We start from the raw sequence: 21,523 nt of genomic DNA, 5'->3' as shown, positions 1-21,523 counted from the left end.
TCTACTCTGCGAGAGTCTGCTCCTTGATTTACAACAATAAAATATTGATTGGCAGAGTTTAAGCGAAGCCATATGACCTACCAAGATGAACATCGAAGTGTTTGACTACATGAGATGAACATAAACTGAGGAAAATACACAAAATTATATTGGATGACTGTCGACTGGAAGCGCACAAGCTAACAGACATCATAAGCATTTCAAAAAGTGATGCACTTCACATACTGACTGGAAATTTGGACATAAGAAAGCTGTGCGCAAGATGAGTTCCACGTTTACTCACAATGGAACATAAACAGACAGTGAGGATATTTCTATTGAGCATTCAGCCATGTTTCACTGCAATAAAACCTAGTTTTGCATTGATTCATAATTATGGGTGAACCGTGGGCCCATATGATCACACCTGAGATGAAACAACAGTTGAAACAGGAATTGAAAGGGGAGAATTGGCTCCAAAGAAGATGCAGACAGTTCCTTCTGCTAGCAAGGTCATGGTGTTTACTTTTAGGGATGTGCAAGGGATAATTTTCATTGATTATCTTCAAAATGGAAAATCAATCAATGGTGAGTATTATGTGAACATATTGCAGCATCTGAGACACAAAATCAAGCAAAAATGGCTGCATTTAGCAAAAATAAATAAAAGTTTTGTTTCATCACGACAATGCAGCAGTTCACAGTTATCACCATAGCCAAAATCAATGAGATGAAAGTTTGAATTGCTTCCTAATGCACTTTATTTGGCAAGATTTAGCTCCCTCTCTTATTTTCTACTTTCAGACTTGAAGAAATGGCTTAGTGGTAAAAAGATCCGCCAAAAATGAATAGGTGGAGTCTGCAGTCCATAGCTATGTTGCAGAGTTCGATTCTTCTCGACATAAACAAGGTACAGGAGCTATTGAAGGTTTCTGGGAAAAGTGTACTGAGCTGAAAGGAGACTGTGTAAAGAAATAAAGATAGGTTTTCTTTGTTAGGGTGGGTACTTCTGGGATAGCCATTGCAACTCATATTTGCAGTGCTATGAGAATTAAAATGGACTGCACGCCCTTATCTTCCTTCATAAAGGAAATTGAGTTCTGCATTTCTGAATTTGATTCATTACCTTAATTTTTAGTTTCTTTGTCATCCACAAGTCTCTGGACACTAATATGGTTGCCACTGACAGTCTTTCCCAATTGCCCAGAATTTCTTTGGGTTTTGCGAGAGGTGTTTTGTACAATTTTGATACAGTACCCATCAAAATATTGAGGTAGTGCCCTTTGGACAGCCAAACAAGTTTCATTCAGCATCTCTGTTTCTATAACCTTTCTTTTTGTCTATTACAGAGTAGTTCCCTGGAACTTTCTTTACATTGACACTCTACTATGGAAGTTCTATCCCATCATGAACTGTTTTGCCAGGTATGTATCTCTCCAGAGCTTGATCAACCATTCTTTGAAAGTTGGATCATAGTTCTTATTCATGCTTCTGCTCAAATATAAATGTTTCTCCTTGAGGTATAACTCTCCTGACTTTTTTTATCTAGTTTACTGAAGAATAGTTCATCCTAAAGCCAGCAGTCTTCTCAGTCTTGTTTACGTGCCTATTGGTGATTCAGCATCTCAATTATTCACCGAGTTATTAGGTCTATACCTTAAATTATTTACTTAACATTCAAATCTTTCTACTTGTTTTAGTTGCCTTATTTAGTTTGGTGATCATTATTCTACAACTACCTCACATTCACTAACACCAGTTTTGATATAGACATTCTAAAAAAAAAAAAATGTCAAGTCTATTTAATACCGTTACATATAATGCATTTTCATCTTGAGGTGACTTCTGAACCAGCTGTTCTGCACAGTTTTTGGAGCAAGCATTTAGTATTGTTTACAGGACGTCTTGTAATGCCCACCAATTAAGAAAATCTCATTATTCCTACTGACCTGGATGACTAAATTCTCCTCCAATGATGACAGAGTAACTAGAGAACAAATATACTGGCAATCTGAGGTTCCTCTTAAGTATTTCTATTACTTCATGGAGTGGGTATTTTCGTTGATAGAAGCACCACATTATACGAGACCTGCCTAAAAAGTATCCAACATTTGGCCAGAAAAAATATTTCTAATACCTGTTTCGGTTGGGACCCTAATCCCCTTTAAAGTAGGCCTCTTGTGCTTGCACACACTTAGACCACTGATCCTTCTACTGCCTGGAACACCTCTGTAAGTCTTCTTCTGGAATGGTGTTCAGCTCCATCTCTACTCTTGAAACGGGACCCTTTCAGTGGCATCTTCAATTTCGGAAACAACCAGAAGTCGCAAGGAGCCATTTTTTGAAAGTAGGGAGGTTGGTGAATGTCTGTAATTCAATGTTTGGCCAACAAATTTTGGATCGAGTGGGATGAATGTGCTGGGGCATTGTCATGATGCAGTTGCCAGTTTTTCACCGCCCACATGTCTGGTCTTTTGCACTGAACTGTGTCATGGAGTTGCTGGAGAACATCTTGATAGTACTCCTTTGTCACTGTTTGTCCTTCTGGTGTGTATTCCTGATGCACAATTCTACAGACATCAAAGAAGACAGTCAGCACCACCTTGATTTTGCTTTGCACCTGCCGCACTTTCTTCGGCCTTGGAGACTCGGGATGCTTCCATTCATTGCGACGACTGTTTTTTTGTTTCTGGGTCATAACTGTACACTCTTGACTCATCTCCAGTTATCACGTTGTTCAGAAACCCAGGATCATTGTTGGTGGTGTACAGAAGGTACTGTGCAATGTCAAAACAAAGGTCTTATTGTTCCAGTAACAACAACTTGGGCACAAATTTCGCAGCCACTCAGTGCATGTTCAAATCATCATGCAAAATTGCATGTGCAGAATCTTTACTCACTCCAACCTCTTGGGCAATCTTCCGCATGGTCAAACGACGATCTACCTTCACCAAATTTTGCGCCCTCTCAACAACAGCTGCACTCCAAGCAGTTTGGGGCCTGCCAGAATGCTGGTCACTCTCCGCTGATGTGCGGCCATTTTTGAATCAGTTGAACCACTCTTTAATTTGTGTTACACCCATTGCATATTCTCCAAACACCTGCTGAATCTTACGAATCGTTTCACTTTGAGAATCACCAAACTTTTGACAACATTTCATGCAATAACTTTGCTCAACACATTCAGTCATCTTGAGAGACTCAGTAATCCAATGAACATGTTGTGTAGCACCTCACTCAGCGACCAACAGGCAACGACTGATGCACTAGAAGATGGGGACAAAACTCACGCATGTGCATAAAGGTCTTTTCCTTTACTGTGTACAGTGGCACTGCACTATCGTCTCTATTTTGCGCGGAAAAATCAAAGGTTGGATACGTTTTAGACAGACCTCGTATATTTTTGCTCACCCTTGATCCTGAGTCTCGCCTACACAATCTCATATGCAGCTTCAGTTTATTGGATTTGAGTTTTTGTCTACTGTGATGGATACACCACTTGTATTTCTCTTTAATCTAGTCTGCTGAAATAGATTTATATTGCTCCCAAAATATCACTACAATTAATTTTGGGTTTTAATCAGCTTTCTGTACATTGTACTGTGTGGGCTCCACTGCTTTTTAGGAACACCACAAACTCTCGCGTTTTGTTGTGAATGCTGTGATAACTAATCACAAGGATTTTAATAGTCTCATCTGTGAGAGACATTTCTTAGGGTCTTACCCAACTACTTCTGGGTTTTCAACAGCTATCATTGTCTGGACTGGATGGAAAGTTCAATAACTTAAAACAAAGTCTTGTGTGCATCCTACGCAGACAACTACCTGGGCAGCAGTGTACGCTGGGTAGTGCACCCCTTTGCCCACTTAGGAGGATTCTAGTGTTCTCTCCAGGTAATCACAGCCTAGTTTGTGACAAAATCTTCTATGTCTCTGGTTCAAACTTCCAGTCACCTGAGAACAGAGGACCATGACCAGATCTATGGATGCTGCTGCAGACTGAGTTTTACAGAGATTTTTTGAGCAAGGCCATTCTTCTCAATCTTCTCTGTCAGTCACTGGAACCTTTCAAGTATGAGCTGTAAGCCCAGACAACATGTATCATTTGGAATAATGTATATCTCAATCTGCAGCTTGTTGCACAACATTCTTTTAATGGCTGCTGTATGTGAATGAAATTCAAAACTCAAAGTTCTTAGGTCTTACCAAAGGTAACTGTTTACAGAGGAAGGATCACATTGCTACACTAACAAGCAACTTCTTGAAACAAGTCAGTACAATATCCAGCTACTTACACTACTGACAAACAGCAACTACTACATCCTGCGCCTCTAAGCAACATTGACAGAGGACCTGCAGTGTGTTTCTGAGTAGTAAACAAGCAACCTCACTGATTATTTTTTATTTTATGATATGTTATGCTAATAGAATTACTGGAGCCCTTTCAGAGTGGAAGCTAATATGTCCAAGAGTTTGTGTGTGTGTGTGTGTGTGTGTGTGTGTGTGTGTGTGTGTGTGTGTGGGGGGGGGGGGGGGGGGGGAAGTCATAGTGGGGAGGCAAATCATTGGTTATCAATGATTAGTAGATAAAATGTATTAAAATGACATAAAACATGGAAGAGCAAGTCTTACACACACACACACACACACACACACACACACACACACACACACACACTCCAGGTCATCTGCCGAATCACACCCTAGCTCATGTCATCCTTTGTGATGGCATGACACTGGGAAGACATTCTAAAACTGTCAATTAAAACAAGTAGACAAATGCTAAAATAACTGCACAGGGAAGTATGACTGACTGATCACATACATACATAGATAAGCCAGCCATCCTGATAATAATTTACAAACTTTCAACAAAAATTTGAGGAAACTTGTCACATGTTTCACGATACCTTACAAAATGAACCACAGGCATTTGATCATCAGTTAAAATAAAGGGCAAATCTGTCTGAAAATAAGCCGCTGCCCTCTCGCCTGGATATAAAACAGAGCCTACTACAATGCGGCACATTGTGATTTGTAACCACAAGCACCACACATTGGATGGTCCTCTCACCTGAGCAAGATGACGGTCCTCTCACCTGAGCAAGATTCCATGTGTCATAGGGTCATAGGGCCATCTCCTATGTGAAAATGAATGAGAAGGCCTTATTCATGACCACATGGCTAAGAGGAGGTATGCCATGGCCAAGTTGCTGACTTTACCAGACATAGCTTATCGTCTGCCACTATCGGCCACTCTTCTTCCCATCAACACATGACTCTGTAGCTCAACAACGAGGTGAGGGCATATAGGAGGATGGCACACTGAACTACCTGAGGATCATGACATACCACTTGCCTGCTACATCTGTCATTTCATTTCCCATGTGCCCTGGTACTCAGCAAAAGATAGTTCCTCCCCCCAGCCTTTGTTAGTTGAGAAGGGTGTGTTGTAGAGAGTGAAGACCACTAAGGGGGTTGGAACATGTGAGGGATTAAGCAGCCGCAACACATCTCATATCCCCCACTAACCACAAGATCACATATAATTCCACACTGAAGACATTGAAGTCTTAAGACAAATCTGATCTTCAGGAAAAAAATCAGGGAAATCAACAGAAAAATCAACAGAGTCCTCTGTTTAGACCCATTGATGAACATTGATGTATGGTTGTGTTACCCATTTAAAATGTCATAAGCTATTGTATTAAAAACAGATGCAAGAGTGCAGGCTTTCCTGTACTGCATTAAATCTAAAATTACTGTGAACCTCTGCAGTAACAAGGATAGTCACTTAAAACCATGGATTTGGGTTTGTACGTGTGCCACACCAACAGGCTCTTAGAGATGGTGCAGTGGTTAGCACACTGGACGACGATAGTGAAAACCCACGCCTGGCCATCCTGATTTAGGTTTTCTGTGATTTCTCCAGGCAAATGCCGAGATGATTCCTCTGAACGGGCACCGCTGATTTCCTGCCCCATGCCTGAAGCAATCCAAGCTTGTGCTTCATCTCTAATTACCTTGATTCTGATTGGACATTAAACAAAATCTTCCTTCCTTCCTTCCAAGTGACTCAAGCACAACTTCACACAGATCCAGAATGGTCTTGTTGCTTGTGTACCATTGGAGAAAAGGACTCCCATAGGTGGACAAGCAGCAGTATGGTCTGCTGGTGCACTGGGAGCAGCGAGGAACTTATATGCTTGACACATTGTGAGGTCTTGCCACCACACGATGAGCAACTATTCCCCAGCCTCAGCACAGAGACTGGGGATGGGACTGGTCCTGTAAGCACCCACGGCCAGCTTGATTCCCTCATGGCGGGTAGTGTCAAAGAGTCAATGGTCCTCAGGTAAGAAGGACTCAGTAATATGTGCACTGTGCACTCTTATTCTAGCTGCAATCACACGTAAGCCCCTTAGAACTGGAGCAGATGTGAAGCACTTTGAATCCTGGACTTCCAATCCTTTAGGTGCAGTGTGATGTGGTAACCATGACAGTTTCAAACCAAGAATGAGGCCGAGAACCTTGAAGTCCTTAAAATATGGAATGGTGCTCTTCATTTGCAAGTTATGTAAATTAAAAATGTCAATAATAATTAAAATTAACTCACTTATCAGTAGAAAATTGAAAACCTGACTTTGTGGTCCACTTTTCCAACCTATTCACTGTAAGTCGTAACTGACAAGTTACTGTTCCAATGTTGGAGGAGGAACATAAAACTGACAAATTGTCCACAAATAAGGAACACTACACACTCATTACTGTACAAGTTATACTGTTTATGGCTATAGCAAAGAGGGTGACACTTAAAACACTTCCCTGGGGAGCATCATTCTCTTGCTCAAAACTGATAGCATGTCACGAACTCAATATGTAAAATAGCGTTTAGATAGGATGGGCTAAATGAACATGGGAAGGTGGTCACAAAAGCTCCATAGGTAGAGCTGTTCTTGAATAAGTAGTGTCATACACCTCACTGATGTCAAAAAATATCCTTATAATATCATTTACAAAGGAAAGCCTATTGGATAGCTGCCTCTAGCATGCTCAGGTTGTTGACAGTGGATCGAGATCACCTGAATCTACACCGAGTGGCTAAGGAGCTGCTTGGTCTGTAATACCCAAACCAGACAACAGCTGACCATTAGCTCCAAGGCCTTCCCTACACAGATCACTAAGGTGAGGCTCTGATAACTAGTGGGACACATTTGGGCCTTTGCTGGTTTGAGAAGATGTATCAAAATGGTTTCCTTCCACGAGGCGGAAAATAGCCCTGCCTATCATATCAATTTAAAACATCCTAAGATGATTTCCTTGGATGCTGTTTGCAACTTGCGCAGCACACTGTATCAGATTTGGATGTGACTGAGTGGAGTATCATAAGACTCTGAGAGTACCAAATCCAGCTCGTACATGGAGAAGCGGCAGTTGGACGACTCTGAATTATCGGACCTGATGTCCAATCCACCCTCTCCATGGAGGCACAGTAGCTTGGAACACTGGATCCTGGCTGGCAGTGGCAGTAGTCATTGCAACATGCTCTGCCATTGTCTTGGCAATGTGTCTTGTTTCAGCACCATTGCTATGGGCAATCAACTGCATTTAATGCAAATCCTCCTGATCACTTCTCTTACTTTTGTAGAACAAATGGAGTGGTTGATGGAGTTCACGAACACTTTCCACGACCTTTTCTTAATTTTCTTGATGATGCACCATGACCTGACTCTCACTACTCAAAAAGCTGCAAGATTTCCTGCTGTTGGGCTGCACTTAAAGCATCGTTGATGCGCATTCTGAGCACCATGCATTGGTCCAAGTACAGGCTGCCTTCCAAGATGACCCAAGAGCTTAGGTATGGATAAGTCAGCAAAATAGCGGATCACCTGTGAGATGTAGTCCACTCATCCTTGGATGCTCGCATAGTTTTCCAACACAGCCAGCAGGCTGAACAGTATCCAGTAAACTCTGTTGATCATCCATCTCAGTGGCTTCCTTTAAAGGAGCACTGTGCCTGGTGTATGAATCCAGGGTGAGACGTGGTCATTTGAATGAAAGTAACGTCCCACTAAGTGGAACCTGCAATGGCTAGGAAGCAGAATGAGCAGTATATGCCTGTGGATGACCCAGTAGAAGTGCTGAAACAAATGGGACTGCCCACTTTGGGGATGCACAGTTACTAAAACACCAAATACCACAATACACAGCCAAAGATGCATATTCTACAATCTAGCATTCAGATACATCAGTAAATAATGAGTAATAAAGCTGAACAAAAACCTCCTTTTGTATTTTAAGTTACTTGGTAGACACCAATCACTTTCCAAGGATCATGTTCATTCAGTAATAGTGCATGTTTATTAGGTTCTACATGCAGTTATTCTCTTGTTGCAATTGAAATCTGTTTGAAATTTTCTACAACTATCAGATTATGAAAGATCTGGCATGCTTCCTATCTGTTTTGCCGACTTGCACTACTACGATTCTTACTTATTATCCTTAAACTACTTACAAATATTATAAGCCACAGATACACTCATTTTTGCCTTGTTTGAATTTCCTATCAAGACAATTCAAAACAATAAATTCAATTCCAGCTCAAAAAGCAAAAGGTATGCACCAATACAGATGCGAAACTACCTCTTTCTTTATATGATGCTGTGTTAGGTACACTTAAAGGCTGTCATCCCTGACAAGGAATTTCATCCTATTGGCCTTGTGCCCATGTTACACTCAGTGAATGAGACAGGCAGCATACTTTACCACCTCCATACACTCTATAGACAAATTTCCCTATTCCAAGGGCTGTCCCATAGTTCTGCCTCATAACATACCATTTGTGTGTGTGTGTGTGTGTGTGTGTGTGTGTGTGTGTGTGTGTGTGTGTGTGTGTGTGTGTGTGTTTTGTGTGTGTGTGTGTGTGTGTGCGCGCGCACGCGCGCACGCACACACGCGCACGCCCTGAAATTAAGATCAGGTTCAAGACAATTAATAAGAAAAAAATTTCATGGGTGTCCACTAACGCATATCTTAATTGTAACTTTATGTCCAAATTCTTACTATGAGACACCTGTTGGCTCATATTCACCTTCAGGAAGGAAAATATTGAATACTGTTGATCAACATATTTAAAATAAAATTTACAGTCCTAGTCTAGCTTACAGAATTGCTAGTTCCTTCTTCCAGGAGGAGGGGAAGATTCACTGAGAATGGTTAAAAAGGAATAGCAAGTCACTCAGACCTCAAAATGAGAGTGAGAATAAAGCACTACACAAAGATTGATGGGGAGGCATCAGAGACTAGGAGGTAATAGATGGTACATTCCGTAAGCACTGTGCCAACTTGAGTCTGGAGACGATAAGAACAGAAATAAACATAGGTTAGGGGAAAAAATGAAAAGTGCAATTATGAACTAAGACAGAAGAAAAAAAGGGAAAGATGGGTGGGAGCAAAACAAAGGGGAAACTATTGACACAGTTAAGAAGAAAAAAAAAACATAGTACATATGTACAAAAATAATAAAAAGTATACTGAAAAAAGAGATAGGGGGATGTGTTATAGGTGATTAAGTCCAGCAGGGTGTCGGGATTTAAGAATGTGCCTGAGGGCAAGATCCCTCTCCTACTTCTCTTTTTATCTGCTGTCCTAGTTCGTAACTGGGCCATTCATTTCTTTCCCCTTAAACTATCTTTACTTCTCACACTGTCGTATCATCTCTGGACTGAAGATGGTCCAGTGCTTATGAATTTACTACCTCTGACCTGCGACACCTCCCTACATCTTTACCTTCTTTATCCTCACTACAGGTACGTCTCTTATCTTGGGTTATGAGTGACCTGCCCATTCTTTTTCACTTTCCCCAACCTACCCATCTCTCCTCCTCTGAGAAAGCAACTAATAATCTGAAAATTAGGGTAGTGTTGGCATTTTTATTTTCATATGGGTCAATCAGCAGTGATAAACATTTCAACCCCTGAAAGTTAATATTGGCCAGAAATGGTATTTTATTGGTCATGTTCTCTACAAAAACAGCTTATACATAAGACACTCAGCAAGTCAATTCATGTGTATACTGGTGAAAGTGTTTTACTGTTTTATATGTATACTTATTTAAGATTACAATCACATACTTGACACATTTAAGCATTTATAGTGTACAGTTCATAAACTTAAACCTTCTTCAAAGGAGTAAAATCAGGAATGCTGCAAATATGAATTTATAGGTTTTCCAAAGGTTTTGGTAATTGCTTTTATGTTTTTGGTAAGTTTGTTATAAAGTTTAACTGCCATCTGGAAAGTACCATTTTGGGTCATATATATAAGTTCTTGTTTTACCTGGTGAAGTGATACTGAATATCACTTTTTTTTTTTAATCTGCAGTCCTTACCTATTATATTTATTTAAATAATATAAGGGTTTCCATAATTTAGAGGCATGGTAAAGGGGGAACATCACAGATCCTAGGTAGAGGCTTAGTAAGTTCTCTTGGTTCGCATCCAAACATTACTCTAATAGCATGATTGTAATTGCAGTTTGAAAGTGCTGATAGATGTTTTAGAGTTTCCCACAAAAAGTGACCCCATATTTAAGTTGAGAATGAAAACAGGCATTATATGCATTCATTACTGTTTTCTCATTGCAGCAGGATTTTAGTGAGCAGGGAAGGTAGAATGTCTTGCTCAGTTTTGCTTTAAGGTGTTCAATGTGTATATTCCATTCTGAATTGTTTTGCAGTCACAGTCCTAAGAATTTAGTTCCTGTATTGTTACCAACTAGTTCATCATTGATAGCAACCAACTAGTTCATTATTGATAGAGACAAATCCACCCCATGAACCATGGTCCTTGCCATTATTGGGGAGGCTTGTGTGCCTCAGCGATACAGATAGATGTGCCATAGGTGCAACCACAATGGAGGCGTATCTGTTGAGAGGCCAGAAAAACATGTTGTTCTTTAAGTGGGGCAGCAGTCTCTTCAGTACTGCAGGGGCAACAGTCTGGATGACTGACTGATATGGCCTTGTAACATTAACCAGAACAGCCTTGCTGTGCTGGTACTGTGAACAGCTTAAAGCAAGGGGAAACTACAGCCATAATTTTTTTACCCAAGGACAAGCAGCTTTTCTGTACGGTTAAATTATGATGGATTCCTCTTGGGTAAGATATTCCAGACGTAAAATATGTCACCATTCAGATCTTCGGGTAGGGACTATTTAGGAGGATGTTATAATCAGGAGAAAGAAAACTTACATTCTACGGATTGTAGTATGGAATATCATATCCCTTAATCATGCAGGTATGTTGGAAAACTTAAAAAAGGAAATGGATAGGTTAAAGTCGGATTAGTGGGAATTAGTGAAGTTTGGTGGCAGGAGGAACAACACTTCTGGTCAGGTGAATACAAGATTATAAATACAAAATCAAATAGGGGCAATACAGGAGCTGGTTTAATAATGAATAAAAACATAGGAGCACAGATAAGCTTCTACAAACAGCATGGTGAATGCATTATTGTAGCCAAGATAGGCACGAAGTGCACACCTACCATGTAGTACAAGTTTATATGCCAACTAGCCCCCAGATGAAGATAATGAAGAAATGTGTGATTCAATAAAAGAATTTGTTCAAATAGTTAAGAGAGACGAAAATTTAATCATCGTGGGGGACTGGAACTTGATAGTAGGAAAAGGAAGAGAGGGAAAAGTAGTAGGTGAGTGTGGACTGGGGGTAAGGAAGGAAAGAGGAAGTTGCCTGGTAAAATTTTGCACAGGGCATAACCTAATCATAGTTAACATTTGATTTAGATTCATGAAAGAACATTGTATATGTGGAAGAGTCCTGGAGACACTGGAAGGTTTCAGATAGATTACAGAATTGTGAGACAGAGATTTAGGAACCAGGTTTTGAATTTTAAGACCTTTCCAGGGGCAGATGTGGACTCTGACCACAATCTATTGGTTATGAACTGTAGATCAAAACTGAAGAAAATGCAAAAAGTTAGTAATTTAAGGAGTTGGGACCCGGATAAACTGAAAGAAGCAGAGGTTGTAGAGTGTTTCAGAGAAAGCATTAGAGAACGATTGACGAGAACAAGGGAAAGAAATACAGTAGAAGAAGATTGGGTAGCCCTGACAGATGAAATTGGGAAGGCAGCAGAGGATCAATTAGACACAAAGACGAGAGTTAGTACAAATCCTTGAGTAACAGACGAGATATTGATTTTAATTGATGAAAGGAGAAAAATATAAAAATGCTGTAACTGAAGCAGGCGAAAAGGAATAGAAAATCTCAAAAATGAGATCAGTAGGAAGGGCAAAATGGCTAAGCAGGTATGGCTAGAGGACAAATGCATGGATGTAAAGGCAGATATCACTACGGTTAGGATAGATACTGCCTACAGGAAAATTAAAGAGGCCTTTGGAGAAAGGAGAACCACCTGTATGAATATAAAGAGCTCAGATGGAAAACCAGTCCTAAGCAACAAAGAGAAAGCAAAAAGGTGGAAGGAGTATATATAACTTCTGTGCAAGGGCGATGTACTTGAGGGCAATATTATGGAAATGGAAGAGGATGTAGATTAAGATGAACTGGGGGATATGAAACTGCGTCAAGAACTTGACAGAGCACTGAAAGGCCTAAGTCAAAACAAGGCCCATGAAATAGACAACATTCCATTAGAACTACTGATAGCCTTGGGAGAGCCAGCCATGACAAAACCCTACCATCCAGTGAGTAAGATATTTGAGACAGGCGAAATATCCTCAGACTTCAAGAAGAATACTTCCAATTCCAAAGAAAGCAGGTGCTGACAGATGTGAAAATAACTGAACTATCAGTTTAATAAGTCACAGTCGTAAAACACTAACAATAATTCTTTACAGATGAATGGAAAAACTGGTAGAAGCCAATCTTGCGGAAGATCAGTTTGGATTCTGTACAAATGTTGGAACACGTGGGGCAATACTGACCCTATGACTTATCTTACAAAATAGATTAAGGAAAGGCAAACCTACATTTCTAGCATGTGTAGATTTAGAGAAAGCTTTTGATAATGTTGACTGGAATACTCTTTTTCAAATTCTGAAGGTGGCAGGGGTAAAAATACAGGGAGCGAAAGGCTATTTACAATTTGAACAGAAACCAGATGGCAGTTATAAGATTCGAGGGGCACGAAAGGGAAGCAGTGGTTGAGAAGGGAGTGAGACACGGTTTCAGTCTGTCCCCGATGTTATTCAATCTGTATACTGAGCAAGCAGTAAAAGATACAAAAGAAAAAATTGGAGTAGGAATTAAAATCCATAGAGAAGAAATGAAAAATTTGAGGTTTGCCAATGGCACTGTAATTCTGTCAGACAGCAAAGGACCTGGAAGTGCAGTTCAATGGAATGGACAGTGTCTTGAAAGGAGGATATAAGATGAACACCAACAAAAGCAAAACAAGGATAATGGAATGTAGTCAAATTAAAGCAGGTGATGCTGAGGGAATTAGATTAGCAAATGAGACACTTAAAGTAGTAAATGATTTTTGCTATTTGGGAAGCAAAACAACTGATGATGGTCGAAATAGAGAGGATATAAAACTTGGACTGGCTGTGGCAAGGGAAGTGCTTCTGAAGAAGAGAAATTTGTTAACACTGACTATAGACTTAAGAATCAGGAAGCCTTTTCTGAAAGTATTTGTATAGAGTATAGCAATGTATGGAAGTGAAACATGGACAATAAATGGTTTAGACAAGAAGAGAATAGAAGCTTTCAAAATGTGATGCTACAGAAGAATTTTGAAGATTAGATGGGTAGATCAAGTAACTATGAGGAAGTGCTGAATAGAACTGGCGAGAAGAGGAATTTGTGGCACAACTTGACTAGAAGAAGGGATCAGTTGGTATGACACGTTCTGAGGCATCAAGGGATCACCAATTTAGTACTGGAGGCACGTGTGGAAGGTACAAATCATACAGGGAGACAAAGAGATGAATAAACTAAGCAGATGCAGAAGGACGTAGGTTGCAGTAGTTATTCAGAGATGATGAAGCTTGCACAGGACAGTGTAGCACGGACAGCTGCATCAAACCATTCTCTATATTGAAGACGGCGACGATGACAATGACAACAACAACAACAACAACAACAGAGACAAATAGGACATACATTTATTTGTTTGAAGCATCGTGGTCCAATGGCTAAGTTGTTTTGTGGCAGTATTAACCAACTGCTGTAATTCTTCCTTTCTTTTCCCATTAATAGAATTGTGGTATCAATTACTAATGACTGTTTTATTAGCATTCACATTTAAGCTCAGATCATTTTGGTATATAATGAACTGAAAGGGCTCCCATCACTGATCCTTGGAGTACATTGTATTTAATTAGTTTATGGTCTAGCAAATGTTCAGAATTAGATTTTAGGTTGACTTTTGAATATTTGATGCACACTGTTTGTTTATGACTGCTCAGGGAGGAAATGATACAATAGTTGGGCAGACCCCAAATATCAATTTTTCAAGCTAGGGCAAAATAGGGGGAAATTGTTCATAAAAACCTATGTGGCTCACTGGATGGATATGAAGAAGAATGATGATGACCAAAAAGCAAGCACTTAAAACCACTCATCAAATTCCTATCATTAGCCAAAATCTCACACACTGTGCCCAGAAGCGTCTTTAATGGTTCATTTTAAATGTTTATTACTATGAAAGGATAAACAAATAGTAAAGACCAAGATTACCTATTAAAATTAAGAACCACTTGTGTTGACAAAAATTTTGCCATCCACCTTCTGGTAAATCTCTCTCTCTCTCTCTCTCTCTCTCTCTCTCTCTCTCTCTCTCTCTCTCACACACACACACACACACACACACACACACACACACACACAAACACAAACACACCTTGACACAATTTTGTCACAAACCATGTTCATCTGACTACAATGACAGAGAGAAACTAGGAGGATTCACTGTGATGTTCCATCGACATGATGCACTTTTAACTTTGAAGTGCCTGTCCATCAGGTAGAAGAAAACCCAATAGTGAGTACTCAAAAATGTGGACAAAGAGGAACATCTATACAAGTCAGCAGCTTTGACCAGTGACTAACAAAACATGTGATTAACGACAAACAACAAGGCAGCTATAATGTGATATCAGTGACAATCTTTTCAAGTGAGCTAAGCTAGAGATCAGTCTACCACAACTGCTTTTTTTAGTTTCACGTTTTTTATCTTCGTCAACTTACAACCAAACTGAAACTGTTACCTTCCAACCTAATCCAGGCCTCAGACTAAGCCAGAGATCTAGCTGTCACCACAACCAGGTTTTTTTGCTTTCACATTCATTGGCTTCAACAACAAAACTATGAATAAATGCATCAAAATGTGACATGGCAACAGCCGTTAACATTACGTCACTGGTAAACGTGTATGACTCATATCAAATATTCCTCTTGACCTCAGAACATCGCACATGCCGTGGGCTCCTGTAGAGCATGTAGGTCACAGCTCATTGTTTCTGCTATGTGAAGCGGGTGATCTGAAAGTGCCCTGATCTTCAAACTTACTTTATATCCAAATGGTACAGTTCTGGACATTGGGTCCTTATCAAAACTTTATCTACTAAGCACCCTCTACAATCCCTGGAAGACTGTATAAGCCACAGAGCTTTGTAACCCAATTCTCTGTCTGTTACAATTGAGGCAAATACTCTGCTAAATAATGAATCACCCTTCAGAAAATAGGGAAAAAATCTATTTTATGATCTGAAGACTGCAATGGCCTAACTGGTAATTGTGAAATGTACAATTTATGTGATCATGACAGACTTTTGCAGACAAAGCGTATTTGCTTAGAACAGTGATGTAACAGCTGTATCACAGGGTGTCTCTGTAACGCTCCACAACTGCCAAATCAATTAACTCAAATCCTTATATATCAACATTTCCACACACTGAGTAGAATAATACTTCATTAAACTGACTTTTTGGGCTAACAGGGAAATCTTAAATATTATAAGTTTTCTTGTCTGATGAGTTATATCATTAGCAGAGTCTGAGCATGTCAATGTTTTCCTAAAACTATCTTGTCTGCACTTGTGAATTCCAGGAAGTAAAAAATTAAATTATGTTGGATGGCTATTGGAAATGAAATAAGTGGCAAAGTAGTACACATCTTGCTTCACAGCGATTAAAGAAGTGTTACCTAAGTGAACATTGTTTTTCCCCACCTAGTGCTCACTGGGTGAATGTGGTAGTTAATTTTAAATGAATTCATACAGTTAACGAAATTTCCATGGGGAAAATATCTACAAGGATGGCACCATTGGAATTTACAGATGCTTGAGCAACTATCTGCACAAAATTTGTGTAGTGAAGCCACAGACTGTTCTGGCTGCCCTTTTCTACACTGAGTATACTCCTTGTGAATGTAATGAGTTTCACCAAAGTATGATCTCGTACAATGTGATATAACGGAAGTACAACAAGTAAACAAGTTTTCACACTTTAGTGAGAGAGAAACCGGTGAATATTCATACTGTAAAGAAAATAGAATTTAGTTTTTGTACAGGATCCTTAATACTTTCAAGAGATCTTTCATCAACTGCCACCATAAGATTTTATTTGAACTTACTGAATATTATTTGATACCCCTGTGACCAAATTTTGCTTCTATGTGAGTTCCGTGTCAGAAACTGTACACACTTGTAGATATACCCTGATCTGTTTCTGTTGTGGCGTAACAAGCTAGCTACGCCACATTGAGAAGGGAGCCGAAAGGCACGCGTACACACACACGCCGACTGGCGTCAAGTCTGGAACAGGATACGTTATGACTGCTATAAAGAAAATACGTAGCTTTGGAATATACTTAACTTTATTCTTTGTTGGTTTACACGTTCTTCTTGAGACATTTATACGATAACTCTCAAACTAGGTAAGGCTAATGGCGCCTTGCTAGGTCGTAGCCATGGACTCAGCAGAAGGCTATTCTAACTGTCTCTCGGCAAATGAGAGGAAGGCTTCATCCGTATTGTTGCTAGCAATGTCGTCCGTACAACTGGGGCGAGTGTTCGTCCGTATCTCGAGACCTGCCTTGTGGTGGCGCTAGGTCTGCGATCACACAGTGGCGACACGCGGGTCCGACATGTACTAAATGGACCGCGGCCGATTTAAGCTACCACCTAGCAAGTGTGGTGTCTGGCGGTGACACCACAGTTTCCACTGCCTACAACTTATTCATTTAAATTTTCATCAACATGTAACCTCTAGAAACCATTTTTTTTTTTTTTTCAAGTTTATCTTTTCTCAGGTAAACAACAATACTTGTAATTTATACAAAAAGCAACAATTCTGTGAGCAAGGGCAGGCCAAGTAACCCTTACTGAATGGTGGACTATGCTTCAAAATTACACAGATACATGACACTATTTTTCAAAAAGTCTCAGCAGACAATGGTCAGAATGTTCTAGCAATCCTACAGTACCTCAACAACAGAAGTCCACTCTTTGTGTATTGATGAGTTGAAATGATTAGAATAATACAAACATCCAGTCCCCCAAGTGCAGAAAATATCCAATCGTGCTGGAACTGAACCTGTGACCCTGCGTTCTAGAGACAGCAACGCTAGCCACTAGACCCCAAGCTATGGACATGCAGGGAGGGAAAGAGGAAGACACAATTCCAAACTACTTTTTTTTTATTTGAATTGTTTCACTTTACCTATAGTCACTTAAACTTTCAAGTCCCTAGCGATAAAGAAGCATTTCTGGTGTGAATTTCCAGAGTAATATAAGTTGCTAAAAAGCATGTAATAAGTTAGAAGCCTCAATCTTTAGATTAATTGAAGCATTTGACAATGCTTCATCAACCCACAACAAAAGTGTCACCTTTCAACCACCCCAACATGTCAAGTTATGCTCGAGATCATCCTGTCAACACATCCTACAGTTCAGAAACTAATATAGATGTAAAACAATGTTGACATTATGTCTCAATCTGTTTGTACACATATGGTTCTACTCGTCACACCATTATGTTGTGGGTCAAAGCTGTCATTAGGCACTGATAAGTTCAATTGATCCCAAATATTCTACACCACACATACAATTAACATCTGCCTTTTCCGTTATTCTCCCAAAATATTGAGTGACTGAAGTAAATCAAAAGATAACCAACACTACCTGAAATTCACGTATTTTTTCCTGCTTTACATATTTCTATTTAATATTCTGAGGGTGTCAATAGTTTTCCAATACATATACAATAAAATAAAGTCTATGTAGTACTGATCTGGTAAAATGCGGCATGTGAAAGACGCACACTCATAATATAGAGAAAGTGACAAGTAATTTAGTAGAATATAAGGGGCATTCAAAAAGAAACGAGCCAGGGGCATAATTACAGAAACCAGTACCTGTACGTTAGAAGTATTGACCCTGGTTGTTGAGACACTTGTCCCACTGTGACACAAGGCAGTGAATGGCTGTCGCATAAAATTCTCAGGGCTGCAATGTTAGCCAGTTCCACACATACAGCTGGACGTTGTTTCCGAGATGAATCGTTTGCCCCTCAGAGACTTTTTAAGGGGACCAAAAATGGTGTAATCACAGGGAGAGAGGTCCAGACTGTATGGAGGATGGCCGAGAATCTCCCATTTGAATTTCTGCAGGAGTGCCATGACTGTGTTGGCTTTATGAGGCTTTGCAATGTCATGGAGCAGAATGACCCCATGGGTGAGACTGCCTGGTCATTTTGATTTGATCGCTTAGCAAAGGGTGGTCAAGGTTTGCGCGTAGCGCTGGGCATTCAATGTTGGCCTGTGCTGCTGGAAGTGAATCAGAAGATTACGCCATTTTTGGTCCCCTTAAAAAGGCTCTGAGGGGCAAACGATTCACCTCTGACGATGACGTCCAGCTGTACATGCAGAACTGGTAAACATTGCAGCCCCGGAAATTTTATGAGACAGCCATTCGCTGCCTTGCGCCACAGTGGGAAAAGTGTCTCAACAGCCAGGGTCAATCAGCTACAAATGTTCTTATGTGGTGCAAATGTTATTACATCAAATAATGTGACTATTATTTAGCTTAATCTGCAATGCATAAAAATTTTAATTGTTAGTAATTTCATTTCCAATGATCTATCACTCAGATTCTATGACACTGCTGAAATATTTGAAAATATTTCTTATGCTGGGTGGTCCTACATTTTGATTTCATTTGCTTTCACAATTGATCAAAAACTATATCATACACATAATCCATTTTGAAGCTAGCAGAAAGTTAACCAATCTGCAAGCTATTGTATACAAAAGCAGCACTGCAGTCTCGCAACCACTTTGGGTTTCCAGATCAAATCATCAACAGTAAATCTGTGAATTTTATTTAAATGCTTCCACTCTGTAAGAGGATACTAAAAGAATAGAAAGATACTACATAATTGAAATGTTGGAATGGCCTGTCTAGTCATTTCACAGGTGTGAGGAGGGGGGGGGGGGGAAAGAAAAATCAACTTTATGTTTAGCAGTGAGGTTTAAATTTAAAAATATTACTGCAAAGCATGACAAAAAGCCAATAAAAGCAGCACCTTAATTATTATATTGCCATTTATTTGTTTCATATTGTAACGTAAGACAGAGCTTGATATGTAGCAAATTAATGCAAAATTATGGTGCAAATTGTACTGGTAAGTACAGTTTTGTTTTACCTTGCTACACGGTTTAATGGTTAAAAGAACGAATCATACTGTGGTCAATATTCTTTATGCTCTACTTTAAATCTTCCTCTCTATTGCATATTGCACAACGCCAACACGCTTTACTATTTATTTCATAACGTTCCAAACTGACCACTGAATTAACGAAGGACAACAATTCCTGTAGGGAGCAACATGAAATGCCTAAAAATTCAGCATCATAGTCACAGCGAAACACCAAAACGTTTAAATTCACCTACGCTTTACACGTAAACATACCGGAAAAGTTCATTAGGGTGGCAAAGAATTTTTATTTACTTATTTTATTTTTTTTTTAAGTCTGCCTTCACAGTGAATGATCAAAACCCACAACAATGCGCAAGTGGCGAATAAAATCGCGCTGCCAAGGAAAAAGATCTGAGAATAGTGAGTGCAAATTTAACTCACCTCAACCTTGGCGCTGTTCTGAAAAATTGTTTGAGCTTTATGAGTCAGCTGTGCGAAACAGGAGCTCAGTGTTGCCATTTTCTGTCGCGCTGTATAAACAACATCAGGCTCTTCCGAATCAAATTCATCTGTAACAAAGAAAGATAGCATCACTCAAGTGTGAAGACAGTGAATCACGTAGACGTAAATATTGCAGTAATATGTAGCCTTCGCATTAGACACTGGCCCGGCACCCGCGAACTGCACGAAATTTTTCAAAGCTATCCTCTCCCCTTTCCTGTCTCTTGCGAAATGAACGAAGGTGCCATCGACTGTTTTCAGTACCGGTACTTTATTATTTGTCTCTTCGGAAATTTTTCAAGAAAACACAAACGGGGTAAACACGAAATTATTTTAGCATGACAATGTAAGTTTGGGGAATGGCACTCCTGTGAAACTTCTAGGAAAGTGCATTATCAATTTACTGTTGTTTTCTGTGCATGTCAATCGTTCAGTTCGTAGTAACAATGAACCTCAAAGCCTGTTGACATATCTGACAGGTGCTGTCAGTGCAACATTGCTTCCGATTGAAAATTATAGATTAATGTAGTCGCAAACCCGTAACATCTCTATACTTCATTGCGCACGTATAGCACGTACCGATTAATATTTCTAAATCCACAAATGCCTTGTCAAATTCTTTTTCTAGTATGTCAAGCCACCGAAAGCTTAAACCCGTTGCAGCCATGTTTTCGTTTTAAGAAAGTCACGTGACTACTGAAGCAACGTCGGCAAAGAGGACCACCGCACCACCACAGCTTCGCGCTAGCATTTGTTATACATATGCAGCTTCACCAACATATATTAACCAAAATATAATAATATATAATATGTACGCACCTCACGACGGATTGCCTTGTTATTTTTACTGTGTGACTAACGATACATATGACACTTTGCGCTTTACTTTAGAATCTTCTTTAAATACAAAATACTGGTGAATATTTGTTGCCTTAATAAGTACTTTATTGTAGTAGTAGCAGTTACTATTCATCCGTAGATCTATTTTTACAAGATTATAAGATATGTCAAGGTATTTACAAGTTTCGACCAATTTTAAATAAGCTACTTCGTATACACAAACATTTACAGACTTCCAGTTACAGACAATCATTAGATTTACTACTGGTATACAATACTTCTTTTACAAATAACTTATTAAATAATGTAATGCCACAATGTTCACTCATATCTCACTAGTATTAATAATAATAATAATTTTATTGTCATTCGGCCATTACAGCAATAGACGTCATATACATACTAAAATACAATTAATAGTTTGAAAGAAACAACAGGTTTGTTGTTAACATTATAGTATTATATTACAGTGATAAATTCTCTTATATCATAGAATGGGTGTAGGACTAGCCAGA

At 39.5% G+C, this 21,523-nt stretch overlaps 1 protein-coding gene across 2 annotated transcripts in view; it reads right to left on the bottom strand.

The window, feature by feature from the left end:
- The window catches only part of LOC126418437 (Golgi-associated PDZ and coiled-coil motif-containing protein-like), a 489,842-nt gene extending 468,968 nt beyond the window's left edge, over positions 1-20,874 (bottom strand). For both annotated transcript variants that reach the window (XM_050085195.1, XM_050085196.1), the window contains exons 1-2: positions 20,748-20,874; positions 20,109-20,236 (exon numbers count right to left, since the gene is read on the bottom strand). In XM_050085195.1, coding sequence (XP_049941152.1) covers positions 20,109-20,236; positions 20,748-20,835 — 216 coding nt within the window. In that variant the 5' untranslated portion in view covers positions 20,836-20,874. The remainder of the gene's footprint in view (positions 1-20,108; positions 20,237-20,747) is intronic.
- Positions 20,875-21,523: the final 649 nt, after the last annotated feature.

This window comes from Schistocerca serialis, chromosome 9, assembly GCF_023864345.2.
Source record: "Schistocerca serialis cubense isolate TAMUIC-IGC-003099 chromosome 9, iqSchSeri2.2, whole genome shotgun sequence".
NCBI lineage: Eukaryota > Metazoa > Arthropoda > Insecta > Orthoptera > Acrididae > Schistocerca > Schistocerca serialis.
This window is presented reverse-complemented; position numbering and strand designations above follow the sequence as displayed.